Source organism: Lasiosphaeria miniovina (genome assembly GCF_030549165.1).
Source record: "Lasiosphaeria miniovina strain SMH2392-1A chromosome Unknown B0T26scaffold_6, whole genome shotgun sequence".
NCBI lineage: Eukaryota > Fungi > Ascomycota > Sordariomycetes > Sordariales > Lasiosphaeriaceae > Lasiosphaeria > Lasiosphaeria miniovina.
Window position 1 is genome coordinate 3,262,877 of NW_026848225.1, and position 25,366 is coordinate 3,288,242.

The 25,366-nt window shown below is 54.4% G+C and overlaps 6 protein-coding genes and 1 non-coding gene across 7 annotated transcripts; 3 read left to right on the plus strand and 4 right to left on the minus strand.

The window, feature by feature from the left end:
• Window positions 1–939: 939 nt before the first annotated feature.
• On the minus strand, window positions 940–2,779 carry B0T26DRAFT_679291 (uncharacterized protein; the record flags this gene model as incomplete). Its single annotated transcript, XM_060440337.1, has 5 exons — window positions 940–1,316; window positions 1,432–2,027; window positions 2,067–2,185; window positions 2,279–2,590; window positions 2,723–2,779. The coding sequence occupies 5 exons, from the start codon at window positions 2,777–2,779 to the stop codon at window positions 940–942; spliced, it is 1,461 nt and encodes a 486-aa protein (XP_060293249.1).
• A 1,588-nt stretch (window positions 2,780–4,367) lies between these two features.
• B0T26DRAFT_723585 (uncharacterized protein) lies at window positions 4,368–6,166 on the minus strand. Its single transcript, XM_060442632.1, has one exon. It carries the CDS (start codon window positions 5,994–5,996, stop codon window positions 4,557–4,559), a length of 1,440 nt encoding a protein of 479 aa, XP_060293250.1. The 5' UTR covers window positions 5,997–6,166; the 3' UTR covers window positions 4,368–4,556.
• Window positions 6,167–7,467: 1,301 nt separating this feature from the next.
• Window positions 7,468–9,014, plus strand: B0T26DRAFT_602394 (uncharacterized protein; the record flags this gene model as incomplete). Its single annotated transcript, XM_060435758.1, has 4 exons — window positions 7,468–8,267; window positions 8,353–8,457; window positions 8,505–8,725; window positions 8,794–9,014. Coding segments are annotated over 4 exons (1,347 nt in total), but the record flags the coding sequence as incomplete, so codon positions are not given.
• Window positions 9,015–9,877: 863 nt separating this feature from the next.
• B0T26DRAFT_679294 (cytochrome P450) lies at window positions 9,878–15,108 on the plus strand (the record flags this gene model as incomplete). Its single annotated transcript, XM_060440338.1, has 7 exons — window positions 9,878–9,998; window positions 10,080–10,323; window positions 12,243–13,082; window positions 13,163–13,540; window position 13,771; window positions 14,536–14,694; window positions 14,848–15,108. 7 exons carry the CDS (start codon window positions 9,878–9,880, stop codon window positions 15,106–15,108), a joined length of 2,004 nt encoding a protein of 667 aa, XP_060293252.1.
• A 659-nt stretch (window positions 15,109–15,767) lies between these two features.
• Window positions 15,768–15,977, minus strand: B0T26DRAFT_630447 (uncharacterized protein; the record flags this gene model as incomplete). The annotated part of the gene is made up of 1 exon (XM_060436274.1): window positions 15,768–15,977. A coding segment is annotated over one exon (210 nt), but the record flags the coding sequence as incomplete, so codon positions are not given.
• A 1,144-nt stretch (window positions 15,978–17,121) lies between these two features.
• Window positions 17,122–17,203, plus strand: B0T26DRAFT_t201. Its single transcript has one exon. It is a non-coding gene; the product is annotated as a tRNA-Ser (tRNA).
• A 469-nt stretch (window positions 17,204–17,672) lies between these two features.
• B0T26DRAFT_429154 (uncharacterized protein) lies at window positions 17,673–24,103 on the minus strand. Its single transcript, XM_060434952.1, has 2 exons — window positions 23,385–24,103; window positions 17,673–23,300 (listed from the first exon to the last, which is right to left on the minus strand). Exons 1-2 carry the CDS (start codon window positions 23,855–23,857, stop codon window positions 17,885–17,887), a joined length of 5,889 nt encoding a protein of 1,962 aa, XP_060293254.1. The 5' UTR covers window positions 23,858–24,103; the 3' UTR covers window positions 17,673–17,884.
• Window positions 24,104–25,366: the final 1,263 nt, after the last annotated feature.

Consider the following 25,366-nt stretch of genomic DNA (forward strand, 5'->3'; position numbering starts at 1 on the left):
CCTAATGAGAGCTATAGGGCTAGAAGACAAAAGCGTACACCAAGGCGACTGTCCCTATCGCGATGGAAAAAAAGTAAATATAGCTATACAACGCCATAGAACGTCTTTGGGCACTCGGAGATGGCGTGTTTTTGTGGGGATGGGAGTGACACTTCAGTATTGAACGATCAATGACCCACTTCCAAACCGGCATAAACCTGCCGTCTGATATCAGACCCAAGGCATCGGCCTGTCCACAGCCATAATCTGCAGCAGGCGAATTGGAGGTCAGGTTGCGCGCAGGCTCACACGACTTGCTGGGAATTCCCCAGGCTGTGACTATCGAGACATTAGCTTCTGACACGGTCACAAACCTGACAACTGAGAAACCCGCCGAAGCGCGTGATTTTTAGTTTAATTTATTGTTCCAGTCGTTCCAGCCGTTCCAGCCCAAGTTGTCATCTTGTCTAGAGCGAAGGAGCCAGCAGACAAGTCGTAGATACCAGTGCGAATTAGCAATTCACATAATCCCGAGGACAGGACGAAAACATCACATAAAACGAACAGGCCAAGACTAGATTAGAGGCGAGACAACAAGAGCTTCTCGGGTGACCGCTTCTTGAGCAAGCCTGCAATGAAAAAGCAGTAACCCAGCCTCTCAACGGTAGCGAGCCTTGGCAATCCCGTCTCTCGACGGGGTCTTGCTATTGTCCGTCCGCGGCGGGATCCGGCGCAATATTTGAAGCACGGAATTTTGGTCTCTGAACCAGGCTCAACGGGGTTAAAACACGACCAACCCGGCCTGCGACTGGAACGCCACCTCTTGGTATTCCAGATTCGACCGCGTCCGCCCCCAGCGAGTACAAGCGGCGCGGCCGAGAACTCAATGTCGAGTGTCTCGGTGCGGTCTCGCAGACTGAGCGTCAGTGCCGTCTTGACGTGCACGGCGACGGCGCGGAACTAGCTCACCGGGTCGACCACCATGACGCGGATTTCAGGCGCCAGTAGCGTCTTGGGGGGCGCCACGGGTACGTACTCCTTCCACCCTTCGAGGTTGGCAGCGAGGAATACGTCTTTGAATAGGTACTGGTTGAGATCTCGCGACGACTGTCGCAGCGTGATGCCGGCTTGCTCCGTCTTGAGGTTACTGAGTTTTTGGAGAGGCGTCTCGCTGCTGCCGCTGCTGTTGTTGTTGTTGCTGCTGCTGCTGCCCTGAACGATACTGCCACTTACCGGTGGCAGTGGCGCCGGCACTGCATGTCTGGCGACTGCACACCCGCAGAAGACCTCGTCAGGGGGGACGCGACGGCAGTATTGGCCACCAAGGGCGGTGGTAGCTGGGGTAGCACTCCCAGTTCGCCATTCTGCGTCAGTGCCTTGGGGCCCTTGGACTGAGGCACACCCAAGGCAGAAAAGTCGGGCTTGTTAGGTAGCAGGTTACAGGCGTCAGACAGTAGCGTGGTGCCCCTAGGGTGAGCTGGATCTCCATCTCGTCCTTGGACATGCGCGGCAGCCGGGCCTCGATGGACGCCATGACAACGCTGGACTCGCCCATCTTGAGTAACGCCTCGTCGCGTATCGTGACCTCCTCGGCCTTGGTTCCAGCGCTGGTCACAATGATGCGCACATCTCTGACCTGCGCCTCGACCGGGCCAAGCTTGAAGACGGGGCCCCACTCCGTTCTCGCGCCGCCGCTTGAATTGGGCGGAGGCCTGCTCACAATCTCGACGCGGTCAAGGCCCGTCTTGCAAGTCACTCCGATGCGCGCCGTCGCTGTCGATGCGTACAGGTCTGGCACGGGGTTCTCCAGGCCAGCCTTGGCGAATGCGGCGTGCACGTGGAAGGCGAGCAAATCGGCGGCCCTCCGCGTGTCGCGGAATACAATGGCCATCAGTGACGCGATAGTCATGCCCTCAAGATGGTCCTTGTATCCCATACCAATGAGCACCTTGGCGAGCGTGGGCGGGTCACCCTCGGCGGCTTTAGTTGTCTTGGGCGCGCACAAGATCTCGTCGTCCGACGTGCGCATGAACAGCACCGACACCAGCCTGCTATCAACGTTCCAACTCAACCACATCTCGACGTACGTTACGTCGAGCGGCTCGCCGTCGATGATGAGTTTAGCATCATCCTTCAGCGGCGACAGAACCAGCCGCGCCCCGCTAACCTCGGTGCCGACCGGGCTGTCCGTATACGCCGCTAGTGACTGCTCAACGTCGACAAGGTATTTAAGCACCACTTGCTAATACTTAAGTCGGTACCCGAGCGGGTCCACGTTACACTATTTGATAAGCGACACCAGCGCCTCTTTTATCGTCATCTCCAGCACCGACGGCGCCGCCGAATCGTGTAGGAACTGATTGACGGGCTTTGAGATGGCTAGGAATGCCGTAATATCGGCCAGCGACAGCTGCTGCTCGGCCTCGGCCAGGATCACCGAGGGCACGGTGAGGACCCGAGACGAAACAGCAGAGTTTGTCACCATCGTTTTCCGAGGGTTCTGTCGTAATGCTTGCGTCTGCATCGGCATAGTCTCCATGTTGTTCATCATCATCATCATGTTCATCCCCATAAATGGCAGCACATTTTGCTGCTGCTGATATTGTTGTTGCTATTGTTGTTAATACTGTTGTTGTTGTAGTAGTAGCAGCTGCTGCAGGAGCGGCGTGGCATCTTGTGCCATCTTGACGCGGAATGAGACAAGAGGCAAGGCTCCCGGAAGTGCTAATGCTGCATAGCTCACCCAAGTGAAGGCTCCTGTCGTTGGGTTCACGCAGTAGTTCTGGTTGTCACAACGCATATTGAATAAGCCTCCGGTTACGGGTTTGAATTGGGCAATGGCTCTGCCCCCCTCAACGTTGGTGAGCAAAACCGGAGCTGTCCCCGGTAAAAAGAGCTTGTGCTTCGGGGATATTGGGAACCGCGGCAGTGCCGGTAGTTTGTGCTCAACAGGATGTTGTTGTGGTTCAAGTTGTCTTTCGGCTCAGTGATTTTCTGGAAAAGTGCTAACCCCGGCTAGTGGATGGCATCTCCAGCAGGGCCATTTTAAATTTGAGAGAACAGTCCCAGCTGGGCCGCTGGTGGGTAGGCTATGTTGAACGCATTGTTGTTAATCTGACTATTCGCAGGTTTATAGGAATTGAAGACATTGACATTCCCAACCACGGGGTCGGTTAACAGGTCGTAGATTTTAGTAACTTGCGAGTCCTTGGTCAACAGTTTTGTACTCTGGCCAGGCAAACGATCCCGCCGACGTGGTCTTCATGCGCATGCGAGGCAATGATGGTATTGGGCTCGAAGACGACTCCGGCTCTCCACGGCAACTGTTGGTAAATCTGCTTGCCCGCTGATAAAAGATACATCCAATAAGGCGCCGGCCGGGCAAACCCCAAGGTTCCGCAGGGCCCATATATCGCCAGCCCGCCGTCCATGATCATCAAGGACTCCAAGCCATTGGAATCGTACTCGATGTACATGGCATCGCCCCTGCGCTGTACACGACGTGAAGCTTCCATGGAGTGTTCTAGTTAGCCATGGTCGCGGTTGGGTCAGAATGAAGGCGTTATCTAGGCCAAGTTAGATCTACCCCCCAGCGGGAGGCGTTGATCTGTGGCAGGCCAAAGATCAAGATAACGCAACAAATGAGATTGTGAGGCAAAACCTGCCAAAGGGGGATGCTAGGAACGCGTCGAGGCCGGAGGAGGGAAACAGCGACCAGACAGCAGCACCACCTCAGCACCACAGCTGCTGATTTAGCCCTGCAAGCCCCTCAGCTACGATCCCTAACCATGCCGTCACTTTGGTGGACCATTGCTCGAAATTTGTCTGCTCTTAAACCAGAGATTCGAAATACCCAAGAGGCCAGCGCTTTCCACGCGCCACAGCTTGTACAGCGTAACAACGGCAAGATCGGCGAGCCCTGCGCTACGCTCTACCCGGTTTCTCGTTGCCAAACAGGGGGCTCAGCTGGGGAACTTGTGGGAAGATCTAGGCGCTAGGCCGCTTTGGATATGCCCATCAATATTTGCCCATGTCCACTCCACCAACCGCAATCAATAGACTTGCTTGGGCCATGGCCGGTGGGCGGTTTGGCTCTAAAGCTCACAAAGGGGTTGTATTGAAGTAAGCGTTGCAGCCTTGGAGTTTTCTCGAGTTCTCCCATCGCGGGCCATGTGGATGGTGGGTGTCTTGTGCCTCGGAGTCGGGATCAATCCCTTGTGCGGATCCATTCGGCTTTCAAAGCTTGTTATGTGACAAGGCCCACTCACAAGGAGGATGGATGTAACTCCCTAGAAAGGCTTTCGAACAAAAATAGGAAGTGGTGTTCGTATACTTCGTAATCTAGATAAAAGGAGGCCTCGAGCTTGAAATCCAAACCAAAGACACCGAGGCCACAGTTTTCATCTGCATCTGATTAATTAGTCAGACCAAATATTAACAGGTCCACCGGATATAATGGAGAGGGCGGTGACAATGCGAGCGGCGACAACCCACTTACCATCAATGTCCCATCCAATCAAATGCTCCCTTTCTCTGAATCAACTCCTGTGATTTGTGCCTTCTCATCGTCTGTTATTTCAAGAAGTCCCCTCCTGCGCCTTCCACTGCTTCCACGCGATCCAGGTCTGGAAGATACTGACACACAAACTCAGCAAACCCAGCACGACGGCGGTGGCAACCCCGGCGAGCGTGACCAGCATGACATGGCGGGATTTGCTCCGGCGCTCCAGCCAGGCGTCGAGCGCGCCGCGGGGCTTTGGGTTCTCGATCTCGTCAAAGAGGTCCATGAGCCGCGAACCCCAGACGGGATATCTCAGTGCTTGGGGCTTTTCATCCAACAGCATGCGGGCCGCCGTGGCCGTGGCTGTGACGCTATCAATATTGTCTCTGTCTCCCTCGTCTCGGCGTTGATGGGCCTTGGTCATGTTGCCAAATAACGACGACGGCAAGCGTGACTCGAACGGCGCCGTCCCAAACCGCAGGCAGTCCGGATCGAAGCCGTGCTTAGACACCAGGTTGCGCAGCAACGCCTGTGACTTGTCGTCGCGCGGGAATAGCAGCTGCATTGTGTACAGCGTCTCGAGGGCCAGCGACCGCGGGAGGCAGACCATGCCGCTTGTATGCTGTGCTGTCTTTTCTTGGTCAGCGGCTTCGGGGCTGTGGGACTTCGTGGTTAGTCCGAGTGGCTTCGTGGCAAGCAGATGTTCTTTCAAAACGCTGGTATAGTGGAAAACGTGGACGGTGCCCGTAGCCTGGTCTAGCCGGAGATGGTGCTGGAGGTCGCTGGTGCCTTGCATCTTGAGGCGGGCAATCTTGGTCAAGTTGACGGCGGTAAGCCGGGATTTGATGGTCTTGGACTGTGCGTCGTTATCTTGGAGGCTCGGGTGCACTCTGGTGGGGAACGAGTCGGCGAGGGCGACCTGCAGTGGCTTTTCTGGCGACCAGAGAAAATGGGGAGGAAGGAGCCGCCGGCCGTGCTCGTCTCCGTCGCCAGAAAAGGCAGCGTCGTGGTCGTCCTGGTCCCGGTCATGGCAGCCGACGCCAACCATGGTCATGACTCTTGATGCGAGATCGAAGGCGCGTTCCTGGTCGCTCCTGGGCACCGGGCTTTGCTCATCTTGATGCACAGCATTGAGATTGAGATAATGTGGATTGTTGCTGCGGGTTGCGAAGTAGACATGTCTGCACTCGTCGCGACTGAGCATCGCGCCATTCCGACCCACCAGGCGAATGATGTCCAGGAGATCCTCGTGGCTCCTGAGAGCCTGGTCTTCGTCGCCGAAAAAGTCGGGGACGTAGGAGCTGGTCAGGTCGCGGTATAGGTCGAAGAAAAGCTCCAGCCGCTCACTGCGCTGGCTCCAGGGACAGGATCCTTCCCGACACCGTTGCAGACTGTTTGGCCTGGCGGCTCTGCAGTCGCTGCAGAGGTCCCATCCCCACAGGGCCTGGCAGAGACTCCGCAACTGAACGGCACTAACGGATTGCAGTGGAAACGCTGTCGACGATCCAGCAGCCATGGCCGGGCGCTACTTCCCTTAGGTCCCGTCACCCTTCTGCGTGTCTCGTGATTATTACCTCGCCTAAATTGAAAACAAAACCATCGGGAATTTTGACACGAGGAAGGCAAGGTAGCTAGGTACGGAGTAGCTGCCGTCCTTTTCTTCCATCCTCCGGGACGGGAGTCCTCGGCACGCGCCATGACCCCGCCTTACCCTGGCAAGGTGGAGGGTTCATTGCAGAGCTGCGCCCCAGGACTGCGCCTCGGCTGACGAACGGTGAACCAGAGCTAACCACTAACCACTGATCGCACGGCAAAGGCGACTTCTGCAGCTTCATCCTGCAGCTCAGCCATACAATTTTCGAGCAGTACACCAATATTAAGCTCCTGGCCTGGCATACAGCCCAGTGCGTGGATAATTGTCAGCGAGGTATGTTGGGGACGTAAGAGACAACCGCTCGACATCTTGTTGGGATTTCCAACAACTACCGTCTTTCTCAGAGAAGAGTCTTTGGGGGGTGAACCAGAGGGCAGTCAAATCTAGGCCTTCAACGGGCTGAATCCCCACGGTGAGAATTGGGTTATGCGGTAGATTTCCATGTCTCTTCGCGTACCTAAAAGCTCGAGCCATGACTCGGAACGGCAACGTGCCAATTTGACCTGCCTGTCTGGGTTCAATTAATGGTCAATCACTGGACAGCTGCCGGGCACCATATCATTACAGTGCTTACCAGATTACGACAAAGACAGGGAAGGGGCGTCTCACACGTGGAAGCATGATGGTAAGGTAATTGCTTACGGTACCTACTAGTATTAGTAAGTCTACGTAATTACAGAGCACAAAGCGAGGTGGGCACTGCTTAATTAGTTGATAAGGTAGTTTCAAAATATTGCTCGCCAGCAGCTCTATTGCGGAATGTGTTTACATTCTATATTTCTTGTGGACCATTCCCCCCAACCGCTCCCCGCGGAGTTAAAGACAGGTATCTATGGAACTTGAAAGGGTCAAAATGAAGGGACGGTTTATTAATTTAAGGTTCAGACACTGAGGTGGTCACAGGAAGACGATCGCATCGTCACTTCCTCCAATACAAATGCAGTGGCTAATCTCAGGCAGCAAGGGTTCCACATACCATGCAACAGCACGAAGAGAGAGTGGCGCAGCCTGCGCCTGTAGTTCCCCCCATTTCAAGGCCCACCCTCCTTCTTCGAGCCATCCTGATGGTCTCTCGTCTTAAATCCGCCTTCACCGGCACCGCCAGGTGAACTTGGCAACTGACATTGAATTCTCGAACCACTTTTTGTTCGTGTGATTGCCATACCAAGTCGCTGCAATGGCGTCACCACAATTCGAGGTTTCTGAAACACGTTCCCAATTTGTCTTTAGTCGCAATGAAAGTGCAGCCGTCGTCCCAGCTGCCGTGTCAATTCCACCCATCTCGTCAGTGCCCAACACGAGAAGAGGCAGTTCGCAAAAGCTCGTCGCGGACTGGATCGAAACGTCAGCAAGCCCACAGCCCATCCCATGTCCGTCTCGCAGCCTAGCCCACCGGTGCCACCCGGACTCGGGCTACGTTACGGGAAACAACACGTCGTTCGTGTCGCCAGCGAAGTCCAGCAATTTCCCAGAGGACGTGCGCCAGAGCGAAGCGCCCACAGTCAGGAGTGTGCCGCTTCCAGGTCGGGAGGACCTGCTGGCCTTTCGGGTCGATATCTCCGATGCATTCGATGCTCGGTTTCGCGAGATCGTACCCGAACTCGAACGTCTACTCCAGAAGCACATGCAGAAAGGCTCTTCCTTCTTCCCCTCATCGTCTCGCGCCAAAACAAGGAAACAGACGGCCACCTCAATGAGGCTCATGACCATTGGGGACACACTCGCCAATTCGAAGCCATCAATCGTCATATTTGTTTGCGGCCAGCAGACCAGCAATCTAGATGCCTTGTTTAGCCAGCCGCTCCTGCGGCAGCTCTACCAACCCGATGATGGAATCACACCCTCGTTCCCTGTCGTCGTTGTAGGCGAAGCACCTCGCAAGCGACTCCTCGAGGATGTGTCGGTCGTCTGGGACACCAGCGTTTCCAGAGAAAGAGAACTGTCAACATACTGTGGTGTCCAAATACACCTCGAGACAAAGCCGCAAAGATCCGTTACTGCCACCCTAGGTGGTGTGGTCAAGCTAACCTTTGGGCCCGGCAACTTTGCGCTTGTCGGCATGACTGCCGGGCATGTTCTGGAGGAGCTGCTTGACACTGATGCCGGAGAATTTCGCCGATCTGAGGCTGCTGAGTTCAAAGACCCAGAGACAGAGCCAGAAGAAACGTGGCAGGAGACCTACGACACTGCACCAATGTATCGGCGGCTACAAGGGGAGCTTCTGTATCCCAACCCAGAGGCCGAACATAGCACAGGAAAGGACATCTGCGACCTCATTCCTCCCCGAGACTGGTCATTGTTTGCCATGGATGCCGAACTCAGAGTCAAGCCGAACTTGCTGCAGAAGCTCGGACCGGAACGTAGTAAGAGGTGTAAAAAACAGGGCAGATATTTTGGCAACTGTATGACAACAGCACTCCCTGAAGAATTTCCCGAGAGCGAGCCGATGGAGGTTGTCATGCTCAACGGCGCGAACCAGAAATCTCAGGCCGCTATGTTAGGTGTGCTGTCTCCTCTTCCCGGTGGCTTTATGCTCGACCCAAGCAAAGGGTTCGTTAACGCGTATCTCTTGACCCTGGATGAACGAGAAGGTATGTTCCGTCATATCTAGACTGATCACAAAATCTCCGTATTCAACCTCTAACAGATAAACCCCCAGATCAAATTCCGGTGCAAGACGGCGACTCTGGCTCCTGGGTCGTCAGCCCAATCTCTATGAAGGTGTATGGACATGTCGTCGCCACCGACTTCACCGGCGATGCATACGTGATTCCGCTACACTCCACGCTTGCCGAGATGAGGGAGGTGCTCGGCATCGAGTCAGTAGATCTACCTACAACGGCCGACCTGTTGGATGCTGCGCTACGCGCTTCCACAGGGACTAGCCGCTCCGGCACTCGACAAGATACTTTGAAGGTGTTGGAGTTCTCCCAGAGAGAGCGGCGTGCTTCGGAGGTCATTTCGCTGTGTGAAGGTCGACCCAACCTCACCAAGGAGCTCGGGTTCCCGGATGTGGATGACAACGATTCAGGATACGGATCTGTGGATGCGCCCAAGGACAGGATATATGCGACAAGTGTATTTCTCGAAGATGAAGACGACGACTATTCGGCATGGTTATGGTGAGCCGTCAAGAGTCTGGTTGGATTTTTGGCAAGGAGTATTGGATAACAAGTTGATTTGAATGAACTTGACTCTGTACGGTTGGCTTTTCCCACGTGCTATTTTATTTGCACTGCAATGTTCGAGGCCGGCCCATGACATGTACAGAATCCCTCCACGGTGCCGGCGCACCCTCTTGCCTTCGCCCCGCTAATTGACGGTCAGATGCTATGGGACTTGTCAACCAAAACAAATACGCAAATAATTAAAGTGCTAACCAACAAGGCAGGATTCATTTAGGGTTCGGATCCTTAGATCCAGGCGTATTCAAGCCTAATAGAATTTTGGTAATTCGTTGGCTCATTTGGACTGGGGCTTGCACGCGTATACGCAGGACCGGTGAGATTGTCCAAATGTGTCCCTGTTTCCAAGGATTTTAGCTCCGAGCGCGTTGGTCAGCGCCGATCTGACACAAATAACATGCATGAAGAGCGCCGCTCCTTCCGCGGCCAGTTGGTTCGTTCAGGAGGCTTCTGGGTTCATTTTACATCATTCATCTCCCAGCTTTTTATATCAGGAACACCACTGCAACTCTCCATCTACCTTCTTTTGTTGGACCCCACCCACCTACGGAGTACATCATGACTGCGCTCGGCCAGCTATCTCTGGCCGCCGTGGTAGCGGCAGCGACTTACTATGTCGTCCACCTTGGCCTCGGATATCGGCGAATGAAGGGAGCGAAGCCGCCCCCGGGACCCAAAGGTACCGGCTTCCATTTGGCCCGGCCTGTCAATGATAGTCAGATTGTTGGGGGATATACTGACGATCAATGATGCTACCCAGGATGGCCGTTCATTGGGAACGCGCTGGAGCTGGCGACCTCCAACGGCAACCTGATTCCTATTTTCAACAAGTGGGCCAAGCAGTACGGGCCTATTGTGCAGTTCGGCTTGCCGGGCGAGACGCATGCTGTCCTCTCGGACGACAGAATCGCCAACAAGCTCTTTGTCAAGCGGGGGTCCATCTACTCGGGCCGTGGTGCCCCCCATGCCATCAAGGTCATCACTCAGGATTTGAACCCGGCTTTGTGTCCTAAGAACGGTAACGTGTGTGATAAGCGAGATGAACAGACAAGCGAGTTGAACACTTTTGACGCGACGCGCCTCCTCTCTACAAAACACCAAATTCCTCAACAAACTCAAATGTCTCTTCCTTCATACGAAGCTAGGGTGAATTTGGCCCTCAGGGCTATTCAAAACGACCCAAAACTCAGTATTCGAGCTGCAGCAACAACATATCAAGTCACGGTAAATACTATACGCAACCGACGCGACGGCAAACCTGCACGACGTGATACTCCAGCCAATTCGCGTAAGCTTACGGATTTGGAAGAGAAAACGATTGTTCAGTACATCATTGAGCTATGTGCGCGCGCATTTCATCCCCGGCTTTCGTACGTAGAAGATATGGCCAATCGATTGCTACGCGAACGCGACGCGCCCTCTGTCGGTACACGCTGGGCTCACAACTTCGTCAAGCGCCAGCCAGAACTTCGGACGCGTTTTACGCGTAAATACGACTACCAGAGGGCCAAATGCGAAGATCCAAAAGTTATTCGCGAGTGGTTTGCGCTTGTGCACAACACGAAGGCCAAGTACGGTATCCTTGACGAAGATTTGTACAATTTCGACGAGACCGGCTTTATGATGGGCATTATCATCCCCGCTATGGTAGTTACTACCTCTGATGGCCGTGGTAGGGCTAAGCAAGCCCAGCCTGGTAATCGAGAGTGGGCTACAGTCATCCAAGGAGTGAATGCTCTAGGCTGGACTATCCCACCATTCATTATCTTAGCTGGGCAATATCACCTTGCTAACTGGTATCAAGAGTGCAACCTTCCGGGTACCTGGCGTATCGCAACAACCGACAATGGCTGGACTACTAATGAGAAAGGCATGGATTGGATTCGGCACTTCGATTTCCACACAGCATCTCGTACGAAGGGAATATACCGACTGTTAATTCTCGACGGCCACGATAGCCACCACTCCGAAGAATTCGAGACTTACTGCCGGGAGCACAACATCATCACACTCTGTATGCCTCCGCACTCTTCACACCTACTTCAGCCATTGGATGTTGGTTGCTTTGGGCCGTTGAAGAAGGCGTACGGCTGTCAGATTGAGCAGCTGATGCGGATGAACATCACACATATTAGCAAGCTGGAGTTTCTTTGTGGGTTTAGAGAGGCGTTTTTTGCTTCGGTTACGGAAAGGAATATCCAGGGGGGGTTTGCTGGAGCCGGCCTTGTGCCGTACGATCCAGAGAGGGTGATATCCAAGCTGGATGTGCGTATTCGGACTCCAACACCCCCAGCTACAAGCCCAACTACATCGCTACCTTGGGTCTCCCAAACGCCACAAAACCCGAGAGAGGCTGCCTCACAGTCAGCGTTCATCAAAACTCGAATTTCCAACCATCAGGGCAGCTCTCCAACACCAATGCTGACTGCTGTGGATCGATTAGCTAAAGGTACGATGGCTATGATGCACGAGGTGGCTCTTTTGCGTACAGAGGTCTCAGCACTTCGGAAGGCCAATGAGGGGCTTAGTAAGCGACGGAGAGCCAAGAAAACACGTGTTCGGCTTGGAGGATCACTTACTGTACAAGAGGCACAGGATCTACTGGATCAGAAGGCTGTGGGTGGGCAGTTGGTCCAGGAAACACGACAAAATGGTGGTGGTGCAGGGGGGTCTCGTACGAAGATTCGATGCTGTGGCGTATGCGGCAAGCCTGGCCATAATGCACGTACGTGCAAGGAGGCTGCAGAATCGTCTGATTCATCTGTTTCCGATTCAGTTATTGTTATTTCCTAGTGTTGTGGTTGTGTAATTGAGGGTAGTTGTGGTGAGGTTGTGGAAATTGTTCAACTCGCTTGTCTGTTCATCTCGCTTATCACACACGTTATATCTAATCTATAATCTTTGCTGTTGCTTGGGCTGTTAGCCGATGCTCATCATTTGCTGCCCGTACAACAGAGACTTGGCGGCGCGAGAGGAAGCTGATCCACACCGCCGTCTCGATCACGACCAACACCAAATACCAAGGCTTCATGGCTGAAGAGGCCACGCTAACGCTCAACGATGTGCTCAAGACGCTGTCTGACTTTTCCAATCACTTCCTGCGGTATAGCTACGGCGTGCTTACGCGGTCCATCCTGGGCTTCCGGGTGATGTCGGCCGACGACGCTTTCGTGGTCAAGTCGGAGCGCACCATCAACGAGGCAACGAAGTGCTTCCGGCCCGACGAGTATCCGAGCAATTTGTTCCCGTTCCTGCGCGTGCTACCCAAGTGGCTGGTGCCGTCGCTCGGGAAGCTGGAGGTGCTGCGGAAAGGGATTGTCGAGGAGCAGGCCGAGCTGCGGCGCGATATCGAAAAGTCGATTGCCGCGGGCTCGGCGCCGCGCAACAGCGTCTACCGGCACTTCCTCGAGAATCGCAGCGAGTACGCCGTCACGGACCTCGAGGCTGCCTACACGTTCAACAGCATGATCGGCGGCGGCACACGCTCGCCGCAGAACGCGCTGTTAACCTTTGTGTACCTGATGATGGAGTTTCCCGAGTGGATGGCCAAGCTGCAGGCGCAGGTCGACGCCGTGGTTGGCCCCGACCGCCTGCCGACATTTGACGACATCCCCCAGCTCCCTGTCGTGCGTGCCATCGTCAAGGAGGGCATCCGCTACCGCACCATCATGGCCGAGCTGGGCATCCCCCACCGCCTGGACCAGGACGACGTGTTTGAGGGCTACTTCTTCGCCAAGGGTACCATAATACATGCCAACTACGCGTATGTGCTCATAACAGTCTATCCCGATTCCCGTCCAAAACATGTCACAAGCACCTCTCAGCTGACTCCCGCCTCCACAGGGCCATCCTGATGGACAAGAAAACATACCCGGACCAACAGCCCTTCAACCCGGCGCGGTGGCTCGACCCGGCGTATGCGGCGACGTACCGCGAGCCGCTAACAATACACCCCAACTGCCAGAACTTCACGCCGTTCGGCTACGGCCGCCGCGCGTGCCCGGGCTACGACTTCGCCGAGCGCACCCTCGTCATCATGGTCGCCCAGCTCGCCTGGGCCTGCGACATCCGCAAGCCCGTCGACCCGGCTACCAAGCGCCCCATCACCATCCGCATCGAATACGAGCCCGTGCCGAACCCCCGCCCCCGCCCGTTCCCCTGCGAGATTGTGCCGCGGAGCGACAAGAGGATAGATGCCGTGCGCAGGGCTGCGGCGGCATTGTCAGTTTGACGGCTTGAGGTTGTAACTACGGTAAGGGGTTGCTATTTGTTATTCAAGCGGTTGGAAGGCTGTCTTGTTTGGAATCAGGGCTCAGGACTTAGGGTTGCTACCGATTTCCGGCCAAAACTTGAGGACTTATCGAGATTTGATATCTAATTACCGTGCTTGACTCACATCAAAGAACAAACTATCTAATTAAGATATAATTAACAATGTATGATATGCATAGGGTATGGGGAGGCCAGGAGAGAAGCAAAGCGACTGACAGAATCAGGTATATGGTAAACCCACCAGGAATATGATGCAATTCAAAACATGACTTCTTCTAGAATCACCCACGAACGGAAAAGAAGCAAAAAAAAGATCCCCCCTGTCCATTCAGAGAAACGTAAACAGATATCTTGTAAAATATGTCTAGGTATTTAATATGCTGAACCTTATCGTCATGTTATCTTCTTTCTAGAACTTCCCCTTTTCGTCCGAGTTCCTACCGCCGAAGGTGGTTTCTTGGACATGGTCTGATTCTGATACCCTAACCGAACTTGGGATGGTTCTTCTCTGTCCTCCGATATCAACCAGGTCCTCCGCAGATCGGCAGCACTGGCAGTCAGGTTCAATGCCCTATGGCGTGCTTCCAGTCATACGGCCCCGTGACAATCCTCCCCGTTGTCTCTATCTTTTCCGATATGGTAGCCGCAGAGCGAATATTACTAGTTTTGTTGTGTGCGGTCCGTAAAACTTTTTTTTGTCGTGAAACCTCGCGAAACCTCGCATGATACGATACAAACCGCATCGATAACGCGCGCACAATCGGCTCTGGGCTACATTCGTGTATTCAGGTGCCCTGGGCCCTGAGTGCACGACGCCCCAAATCTCGTCATCGCCGAACGTGCTTCGTCAGACAAAAAAAAATCAAGATCCGGCTGGTACCTCCACCTCATCCTAGGCTCGTGCTCTGAGATCTAGATTCGGTAATTAACTCACGTCCTTTCAGGTGGTCCGCCTCACGTCGCTCGATCATCAATTCAATTCAGCCTCCCGCAATCCGGCCGGCTCTCTGCACAACACGATGAGCAGCACGACGAAGTGGTGCAAGAAATGTCAAGTCAAGGTCCTCATGCCAACCCAGCCCGACATTTGTGCGCAGTGCGAGGTGAGTTTTTTTTTCCCACAACCCTCCATTCCTATCACCGTGTCACGTATCTCCTACATGTCATCATAAAGAACACCCTTCTTTAACCACACTTGCGTGCAATTCTATAACCAATCATATCTTCATCGCGGCTGACATTTCTCCCCCGTGGAGACAATCAACCGGGGCCCGCTCAGCCCGCCCTCTGAAGTACTGAGGCTGCTGTCCAAGGAGAGAAAGCAGAACCCGCCAAAGCCGGAACCGCCGCCGCAGCAAAAGGTTGCCGCTGAGGCTGTCACCGCCGACTCGCTGACAAGCGCCTCCACGTCAGACTCCCCGAAACCTGACAAGCTCTGCTGGGTCTGTCAGAGAGTGAATACTAGCGACGGCGACTCGTGCAACGACTGCATGACGGGGACCATGTTTGAGGGCTAGAGCCGGGAAGTTGCGGGGAGCATATGGGGACAGTAGCGTCGGACGTCGTGACTGAAGGCATGAAGGATAGTCTGTGGTAGAGGGCCACGATGCATTAAGTAGACTTTTATGCATAGTTGTTTCTAAAACTGGTGTTCCATCGTAACATACTAGCACTTTTATTTCTATTAGGGGTACTTATCCAAAAGAACCGTCCCTCGTGGAGGGCAACGGTTGCGTAGATTTACTGTAGTATTTCTCTGCTCGCCAAGTTGTTAAACAACTAGGTCTATTTCATGTGAAGGGACATCCTACAGCCTATGCCAGACACCGGCACTGCCGCCCAGGGCTCCTAGAAACAGTCATCTGTTTTGTCTGGTGGGTAGCCTACGACAATTCATACCAACGATCCCGGTCCCGAGTAGGTGCCTTAATTATGACGGAAGATGTTCCTTGACTGACCCGTGTGAACAAACGCATAAGTAAAGTACCTCAATCACACTAATCTACAGTTCACCGACCTGCCGCCAGCAAAACCATAGCCAACTAAACCCAGATTGTAACCAGATACTCTAAGTCTCTCGTCCTGCGTCTCTCGCCCTAAGCCTCTCGCTCCGAGATACCTAATATATTCCCCTGCTCTATTTACAGCCCCTAATCAGCACAGAACACTAATACGGCCCGCACCGTCCGTGGCCGGTATTGCAATCAGACGACGTGTCGTAGTCGCAGCAGTCGCCCTCGGGGCTGCACTCGTAGATGTGCTTGAGGTAGCGCTTCTTGGTGATGACGTAGTCGCCCTTCCAGACGCAGGCGCCGCAGTACTGGCCCTGGCGCAGGCCCTTGACGCACTTGCACCCCGTGTCGCGGCACGCCCGCTTCTCCAGAGTTCCCGCCGGCGTGGTGAGGGTGAGGTTGCCGGCCGAGTCTTCGGCGTCTGAGATGACTGAGAGTTCATGCGGGATTTCTGTCTCGGCGAGGTCGGAGCGCGTGGCGAGCGCCGCTGACAGGGGGAGGAGGGAGAGGAGGAGGGAGAGGCGCATGCTGGGCGAGGTTATGATTGTAATGGGATTTTAGTGTGCGACTTTGGACGGGGGCTTTTGTAGTAAGTCGTTCTGTGAGTGGGAGACTTTGCTTTTCGTCTCCCGAGAACGCCATGGGCGGGCAGCTATTTAACATCTTGTCCTTAATCTGACCAAGCCATCGAATACACAGGTCTACAGATGCCGGAGGCAACGGTCCCAGCGCATCAAAGTTTGTGCATTCGCCAATGTTGTCATCTATCGCCCCTCAGTTGCAATCTCGCCTCGAAGAGCGCCTGCAACTCTCATACGCGTCCACCCAACCAATTACTTGACTTCCTCGCCGTTGCCAAGTGCGCTTGGAGTCTTAATGTAACTACCAATATATCGAAACTAGCGAGGGCTGTGTCACTCATTACGCGAGCGGGACCGGGCTGGCGGTTTCTGTGACCACTGGACCTCTTTCGACGTACACAATTACATGCCCATTGAGCCGAGCATAGGTCCTCTGAACTCGCTCCCGAACATATTTCGGTGAATAGATTAAGCCGAGAATAGATCTTCATCCAGGTGCGCGCGCTCTATCCAATTCCCTATCTCGCTAATTATAAACCGAAACAAATTGCTCCTAAAAGCAAAGCAACGAGGCAAACCAACGAGGCAAACCAACCCCGGCACGTCGTGGAGTGCGAATTATGTAAAAACCCAGGTCCTGGTCCAGAACCGACCCAGCGGAGGAATCAACGTTGATTGCTTACCCCCCTTTTCGTTCCACTTCCCCTTCCCCAGCCTTTTTTGCGAATATCCACCTACGAATCCACCAACAATCCACAACGCACCCCACAGAAAAAAAAACTTAATTACTTTCTGCAGCTGCAGCGAGCGAGTCAGTGCCCCCACCCTCAAAACAAAAAGAACAGTACCTACCTACCTGCTCTGTGGGTTAACAGTCTCGGGTTGTGCGGCTGGCAGTCACAAGCAGCAGCGAATCAAAAAGCTAGATCAGCGAGTAGTCGTGGTGGCAGAGTGGTCTAATGCGCAAGACTAGAAATCTTGTTCCTTCGGGAGCGTCGGTTCAAATCCGGCCCACGACTTGATCAGTAATAACTTCTTTCTTTCTGTTTTTTTTGCTTCGTTTTCCTTTTGGCTTCCGTCTCGGCTCAAATATTCCGCCGGCTTGCCCGTTTCTGACCTTGCGGCCAAGGCTCGTCAATTGCTTGGCACTATCCATGCCATTACTTCGAGCCTGCATGTTAATTGAATCCGCCACCAGGGCTTCATTGAGGGGAGGCGATCCAGTAGGAAGACTGTCAAGACAATTCGCAGTTTGCCCTGGCCGTGTAGAGAGCATTGACACGGTTTCCGAGGTAATAAGGTACGACGAGGGGTGTTGCAGGCGATAATTAGAAACTCAAACTGCGTTCGCTGTGCCCGCGTCTGTAATACATATTTTTATCTGCCTGTCTGTCCTGCCTTCTAGAAACCACGCTGCCAGATGCAAAAACTGCAATTAATCGTACAACAGACTGCGCACATCATCCTGGGCCCAGGCGCTCTCCAAGAGTACCTGTTTCTCCTCCATCTTCGCTTTGCCCGTTTCAACCAAGGTACATATTTGGCCCTTCACTTGAAACCTCCCAGAGGCAGTCTGACGCTACACTCATGATTCCATAAATCCCAGGCCCCATAGCCGCACAAAAATGACGCCCGATCACTTCTATCTATCGGCACAACATTCCTAACCTAAGCGAAATAGCTCTTCCAGAGAACACCCTCTAGGTCTTCGAGCTGTTCGCTGGTGAAATACTGGACACATCAGTTAGCACCAACGTCGGCCCCCTGTTGGAGGGTGGCAATCTTACCTTTTGGTCAACACCCCAACTATCTTGTCTCGTCTTCTTGAACTCTGCCAGTATCGTCTTGGTTGCCTTGCCCACGACTCCGGCATCGCTAGCCGCATGCGACGCCAGATGTGCGAGGACCTCGGGCATCCAGCTCGGCGGGGGGGTTGCGTACGGGAATGCCTCGATCAGTGCCCCGAGACCCAGCACCGCAGCGTGTCGTCGGATAACCTGCTTTTGCGTGTCCACGGGCGTATCAGTACCCGGAACCTTCCTCTTGGGCATCGGATTCTGTTTCAGCTGAAGCTCGAAGCGGTCTTTGAGCTGGTGGATTATGGGATTCCGAATGCTCGCAGGTGAGCAACGGATCATGCCCGCCAGCGTAGCACTTGCGCAGTCGCGCACCTCGAGCTGCGCATCGGCCAACATGTCGCCTACGGCCTCAAAGAGTATTTGGCGCTGCTCGGGCTGCGTCAGGAACAGTCGCCTGAAGTAGACAACCTGCATGTTGACTAGGGCACGCAGGCGCTGGTGCCACGAGCTCGCCGTCTTGCCGATCCGAATGAGGGCTGCAATGAACGCCGTGTCCTCACCATAGCGGAATGGGATGTTGGGAAGGTGGCGGTATACATGATAAGCCAGTCTCATCAGCTCCGGATCCTCCTTGACGTCCATCATGTGCAGCAGCTGATCAATGAACGGGTCGGGAAAGAAAGGAACAAGCTGGATACACTCTTGGGAAGATAGCATGCTGTCCAGCCAAACAAGAACCGTTTTCGAACCCGAGGTGTAACTGGAAGGCGTCTGTTGGCCGGGCGTCCGTTCATGGCGCCATTTCTCAAGACGTGCGAACACGTCGTGGATAGTCGCCGAAAACTCGTCTGACGGCTTGTAGGCACGGATGCCGATGGACGACTCGGCCCTGTTCTGCTCGAGAAGCGCCGACACATTTAGGAACGACTCGTGATATCGCGTTCGATAGATAGTCGCAATGACGCGGCCGATCGACTCCCTGACCGACTTGTAAGGGTGATCTATATGCAGGAGGAAGTCTTCCAGGATCGGCTTCTCGTGCCGGAAATGCCAGCCAGCATCATTGATGATAAACTCGACGAGCTGGACCTTGGACGATTCCTTGAAGGCGGCATTCGAGTTCATGTCGAGCCGGAAAGCACTCAGCGCCTCCAAGAGCTCCTTGGACCGTCTAGGATCTTTGGCGTCGACGACGAGGTGAAGGCAGGTCATCCAATACTGGAGATTGTCGGGTGTCAAGTCATCCGCGATAATCTTCAGCATCAACGGGGCCGCAAAACCCCATACTCGATCCCGATAATCGCGCGGATCGTCGGTGCTGCATGAAAGCAGGGCACCGATAATCTCAGCTGTCGCGCGATGCTGATGCTTATCACTTCCATCGCCGTAGACATCCTTAATCAAGTCGACAATGTCATCAAAGGTGGCAACAGTCTTGCCGTAGACCATCAGGTCGAACACGTTCATGAGGAGCATGAGGTTTTGCATCCTAAAACGATCAGCCCCCGAGTCCCTTGGTTCCTGTTTGAGGTATTCGAAGCAAGTTTTGAACCAGTCCTTTGTTAGGATCTTCCCAATCTGCTCCCGAACCGCAGTCTCGACGTCGTCGTACGCCAAGAAAGGCTTCGGGTTGGCCTTGGACGCTTTAAATTTCTTGCCCCACACTAACCAACCGGGGTGGTCACTGTCGACAAAGTAGTCGACTCCGTCGAATTTCTCGAACTGTGCAAGGAATTTCTCTGTGACCTGAGGATCGTTGGAAGGGACAGAGACCTCAAACTTGTTGTCTCCACACTCAATCTCAAGCAGGAAGTTCTTGAACTGGTGCTTGTAGACAGCCCGCATGTCGATGAGTATGAAGATGGCAGAGAAGGCCGACAGGAAGTTGGACCGTAGACCAGGGTGGGGATCGTTGGTTCCTCTCGCGACAAGGTCAATGAACTCGGGGTTGGCCAAAGTCTCAAACCGAAGCGACAGATTGAGGGCGAAGATGGCGCATCTGTTTGCGATCTTCCAGTGAGAGACCTTGGCCTTGTTGGTAAGTTCCAGGCCCAGCTCGGCCTTCTTCTCCTCCACCTTGGTACGGCGCTCCTTGATAAACTCGTGGCGGCGGTTGATGACCTCTGAGCAATCTTCGGCGGGACGGATGGTCTCGACGATGCTGCGGTCGAATATGATCATGCGCTCAAAGGCCTTGCCGAAGTCTAGAAGCGGATACAGGGCCGTGGAGCCTAGATTCTGGATCGATGTCTTGTCGACGCCAGCGGTCTCGATGTACAGTCGCATGAGTTCGGGCGCAAAGCGCCAGTCACGCATCAGTGTTTTGAGCAACGTCGTGAAGAGAAGCGTATACATTGCACCTTTGATGTGGTCGTGATCGTTCGCATCGAGCGCCTTGCGGAGGGTTTCCATAACAACTGGGATAACAAGAGGCCTTCCGCCAATGAGCACTTTGAGCGACGAGTCTTGTGCAGTCTGGGCTACGCGACGGACGTCTGCGTACGATGAGGTACACGACTGGGCAAGGTCGAGAAGCAGGCGTTTGTCGAGCTCGCTCTTCTTGCGGTAGGCAGAATTGTATTTGACCCGCTGCAGATGATATGCGTCGGCACGCTTCACGAGTAGCGGCCGTGGATAAATCTTGCGCAAGCCACTGATCTTGAACGGTGAGATGTCTGCCTTATACAGACGAACAAGGCGCTCCAACGGGTGAGCTGATCGCTCAATGCCGACATCCGTGATCCATGTCCGGTACGTCGCATAGAGCGACGTGAAGCAAGCAACATCGTCCTCCTGGTTGGCGTTGAGGAACGAGTGGGTCCGAGACAGCAGTCTTCCGACATCTTCGCGCAGTTCGTGAATGCGAGTGTAAATAGGGTCCTTGTAGTTCAAGAGATACCCAGCAGCATAGTGAAACTGCCGTTTGAGCTCTTCGTCGTCTGCAACTTCGGCAAGGGGGTCGTCGTCTTCTTCCATTACGACGTCCCCATCGTCATTGCCATCGCCATCCGGATCGTCAACCTCACCAGAAGCATGGCGCGGGTCAAACAGGGTTGAGACGCCAGAGATGACCAGTCGCAGTGCTGTCAGGCTTCGGGACAATTCATCTGACCACTCCTTGTTCTTTCCCTTTCGGCTTACTGGCGGGTCGTCGCTCATGAGCTGCACCAATCTCTCTGATGCATCGCGGACCTGGCTCTCGAACAGCTCGACGGCAAAGACGAGCTCCGACTTCGAGGGCCGGTGCCACTTGATGGTGAGTTCGGAGGGTGTAGTGATGCGACCCCAGTCATGAATGTCTGGCCCGCGGGAGATGACTTGGGGTTCATAGAGGGCATTGTCGATGGGGTAAGTGAGCGTGAGGTTGAGCAACAGGTGGTGGATGTAGTTGGAGATGTGGATCGTGGGAAGACCACGGCACTTCTCTTGCATGTACTGCGCGATGCCGAAGAGCTCCGACTTGTACTTCAAAACTTCGCCGCCAACATGGACGACACACATACTCAGCATGCTCACGTGCCACACGAGAGCTCTGTCTCGTGGCAGAACCTCAGACCCACTGCTGCGATCAGAAGCGGCGCCATTGTAGTCAATCTCGTTGCGGATATTGACAATGAGCATCGGGATAAATGCTTTGAGCGTCTTCTCCGGATTGACCTTGCACAGCGCATTGCAAATCCAGGCCATGGCGTCGCGGGCCTGGTGCACGACGTGACTCGAGACAAAGGTTGCAAGCTTATCCAACGCCATATCGAACAACTCTGGAGACAAAGATGCAAACAGAGGCAGGAGGGCGGCAGGCAGGGTATTAATCACGTTGTCCTCGGGAGAGCCCGTCCGAAGATGGCTTGCGTCCGGGAGGTTCTCCAGGAGGGCGAAGACCTTGCCTAGAAGGGCCAAGACAAACTCGCCTAATCCTGCGGTAGAAGAGCGCAAAATGCTGGCTTCGTCTTCGTCCGTCAACTCTTCCGCGTAGTTGATCTTGACGTCCTGTCCCTCGCGCTCCATCCTCTCCATCTCGCCCTGCACCCAGTTCATTGCCAGACTGGTGTCATGGATGCCATCAGTTTCATGCACAAGGGGCACAAATGGAATACTGTAGGCAACGCTTTGGATGAAGTTGAGCGTATATTGCGTTTTCCCCAGGTCGTTTGCATCAATGCCAGGCAGTGCCAAGGCGAGCAAAGCAGTGATGTGGCAGCGGAACCCCTTCTGCTTGGACATGATATTGGCAATCATCTGCAGCCCGCAGAGACTCGAGGTGGTTCTGTGCACCTCAACAAGGCCTTGCAAGCTTGGGTAGAAGCGCTGAAGAGCGCCGGGCAGCATCAGGTCCGGCTCAAGGTATGTCAGACCCTGTAGTGTGGAGTAGTAGTAGTTGACAACCTTGGAGCTCTTGGCAAAGAGGCCCATGAATGTGACCTCTTTCAAGGCGAGCACAAAACGCTTCTTGAGCTCTGGTGTTATCCGGCGCTGGGCAGGCACGTCGAGTTCCCCACTTTGCTCACGATTCCAGCGCGACACGAAGATATCCGTCAAGAAAAACGTAAGCTGGGCCAAAAAGCTGGTCCAAGATCCTTGGTTGGAAGGGTGGAAGAACGTGTCAATGGACTCCATCAGTCCCTCGAGACTCGACAGAACGGAGCTCTCCTGGCCGAGGCATAGTGGTGACAATGAATGGGCGATCCATCTCGCTATCATATAAGGAACTGGATGCTTCTTCTTGTCCTTTTCAAGGAAGACGCCCAGGCCGGACGCATAGTCAAGGGAGGCATATGGGGAGTTTGCCTGTCCCACCGGGATCTCGGTCAACCTCAAAATGGCCGTGAAGATGAGGTCCGACTGCTCGCGGGTAAAGATGCCATGTTCCGAAAATGGAACATGGGTGCAATGGAGATAGTCCCGGGCCATACGCGAAAAGATATCAATGAAGCAGACATCAAACGACTTTGATCGCGTCATCAGCGACCACAAGTGGAAGAATGTCGGCACAAAATCTGATGGCTGAGACTGTGGTTCCGAAGGTGGCGCGGCACCCGTAGGTATCAAGATATTGAGGCTTCCGACCACAATGTAGGCGTTGGTCATGGCCGACGTGCTGAAATAAGGCAACAGCTCCTCGAGCATGGCCCGTCGCTCTGCCGGGTCAAAGTAGGAGTTGGCGTGCAGGCAGAGCTTGACTAGGTGCTTCTGCTGGCGTCTCCGACTCCCTTGGTGAGCGGGAGCCTCGGATGGGAACACTAACGCCTTGATCTCTTTCCAGAGCGGCCGCCAGTCGAGAGTGAGGTCCTCGCCCGGCTTTAGGTAGTGCTTTTTCCTAAATCGAGCGGAAGACCAGTAAGCAAGGGCCTCGGCGTGGGTAACATACACAATGGGGGCAGAGAGTATGACGCATGCTCACCGTGTCAGTATGATGACCATCTTTGAGAACCGGTCCGCGGTATTGCTATCAAGGCCTGGCGCCAAGGTGAGATGGTAGTAGAGCTGGGCTAGGCGGGCACGGAGCTCCCTAGTCATCTCAAACTTGAGGTTCATCCATCCCTGGAGCTCGCGTGTCCAGTGCAGGGCCCCCGGGAACAAGTCCTCGGCCATGACAGAGATATAGAGGTTCTTGAGGATGCCACTGAGGGCCAGGTCTCGGTGGGGGTCATCTTCGACGTCGAAGGGCAGAAGTCGGAAGTAGCTGAACGTGCGAGGGCGGTAGCGCTTCTTGTCGTCTTCGTGCGGGTCCTCGGAGTACAGGCCAGGCGTAGTGGCCCGAGAAATAGTGTCGACAGAGGAGAGCAGACTTGATAGAAAGAGAGGGGGCGCACCACCCGGAGTAGCCGCGAACGCGGCGGCAACGCTCGGGTGAGCTTCTAAGGACTCGTCCATAGTGATCTATTGCTTGTATTGATTGCAGCGCAGGATATAAGGGACCTCAGGATATGAGGGGGGCAAGAGTCACACAAGCGGGGGGTTTCAGAGCGCGACAGCAGTCACGGATGACGGCGTCGGTGGGATGCAGGAAGCGAACGAGTCGAAATGGGTGTTGAGGGGGAGGCGGAAAGCTGAGAGGCAGCGCAAAGAAAACTGTCTCGGTCGGCGGCGGCTCTCTCGCATTTCGCCTCGAAGAGGCCTGGGTATGTCAAGGACGGTGACGGGCCAGTGTCGGACAGGTTGCGACAGCGCTGGCTTTGTGTCTCGGCAGTCGATGGTTGGTAGAGAGGGAGGATGTGGGCGCAGGCGCGATCGGAGGAGCCTGTCTCGGCCGCAGGGTTTGGTATTAGCTTTCTGAACAGCACGGTCAAGCGGGCGGGTATGATCCGGCGAAATGGTTCGGCGATTCAATGGCTGAATGGCTGGCTGGCTAGCAAGCAAAGTCTGCGTGCAGAAGTCGTTGCTGCAGGTCGCGCAGCGCAGAAACCGACGGCGACAAACAGTACAGATGCAGGTGGGAAGACGGGAGATTAAATCTTAGAGGTCCAAGAGGCAAGAAAAAGCACCGAGGGCCAGTTCACAATGCGCACCTTCATCAGACTGGGACCACAAGGCCAACCGGTGGCCAGGCTGGCGACAGATGAAGAGTTTGCCTCTGCGATGGAGGACAATGGTCGGGCTTCAAGTTGCCTTTTGCCCTGTCGATTGCCCCGGATATGCGTGATGGAGCTTGGATCGCAGGTGCAGTGCAGCAGTTGTGTGCAGCGCCAACAAAGATTGGGCAAACCATGCAAGCTTACCTCATCAATCCTCTTGGTGCTGCGCGCGACCTGCCGCTTACCTCCTTGACAGTTGCGCCGCGGTCGGTGATTGGATTGGGGGCTGCCGCGCTGCAGCGAGTGGGCTTCGGGAGCCCGTCTAGCTCAGCGCCCGCCAGGAGAGTACAGCGGGCTCAGGTAGTTGACGACGTCGTGGAAAGGGTCCTGGGGCGCTCTATCATCCTCGACAGAGCCAAGGAAGGTGCTAACAGTCCCAGGAGATTCACGACGTATTCCACCACCGGCTCCTAGTCGTGCTTCGGAGACGTCGTGTATTCTGAACTTTTAGATCAACTTAGTACAAGGATGATATAAGTCTGTAGGCCAAAACAGACTTTATTCGTGAGCTGCCAGACCCTGATATGGACCCTGCTACGTAATATTTTCGTGCTTGGTTCAGTCCAAGAGTCATCCACAAAAAAGGAGTGGATCAATAGGTATTGGGTTGGTTAGCTGCAGCGTCGCAGCAAAGTTGCGGAGTTGGGCGTTTCGTTTGACCCAAGGGGGAAAAAAGGCCGCCGAACGAAGGCCGAGAAAAGGCGAAAGGATCGGTCTGAGTTGGTAGATGGTCCCTCCCCGTCCTAACTCAACTGACTTGCAGCTGTAGGCTGGTTTTTATGCATGGACGGAGCAGGCGTCGGGAGCT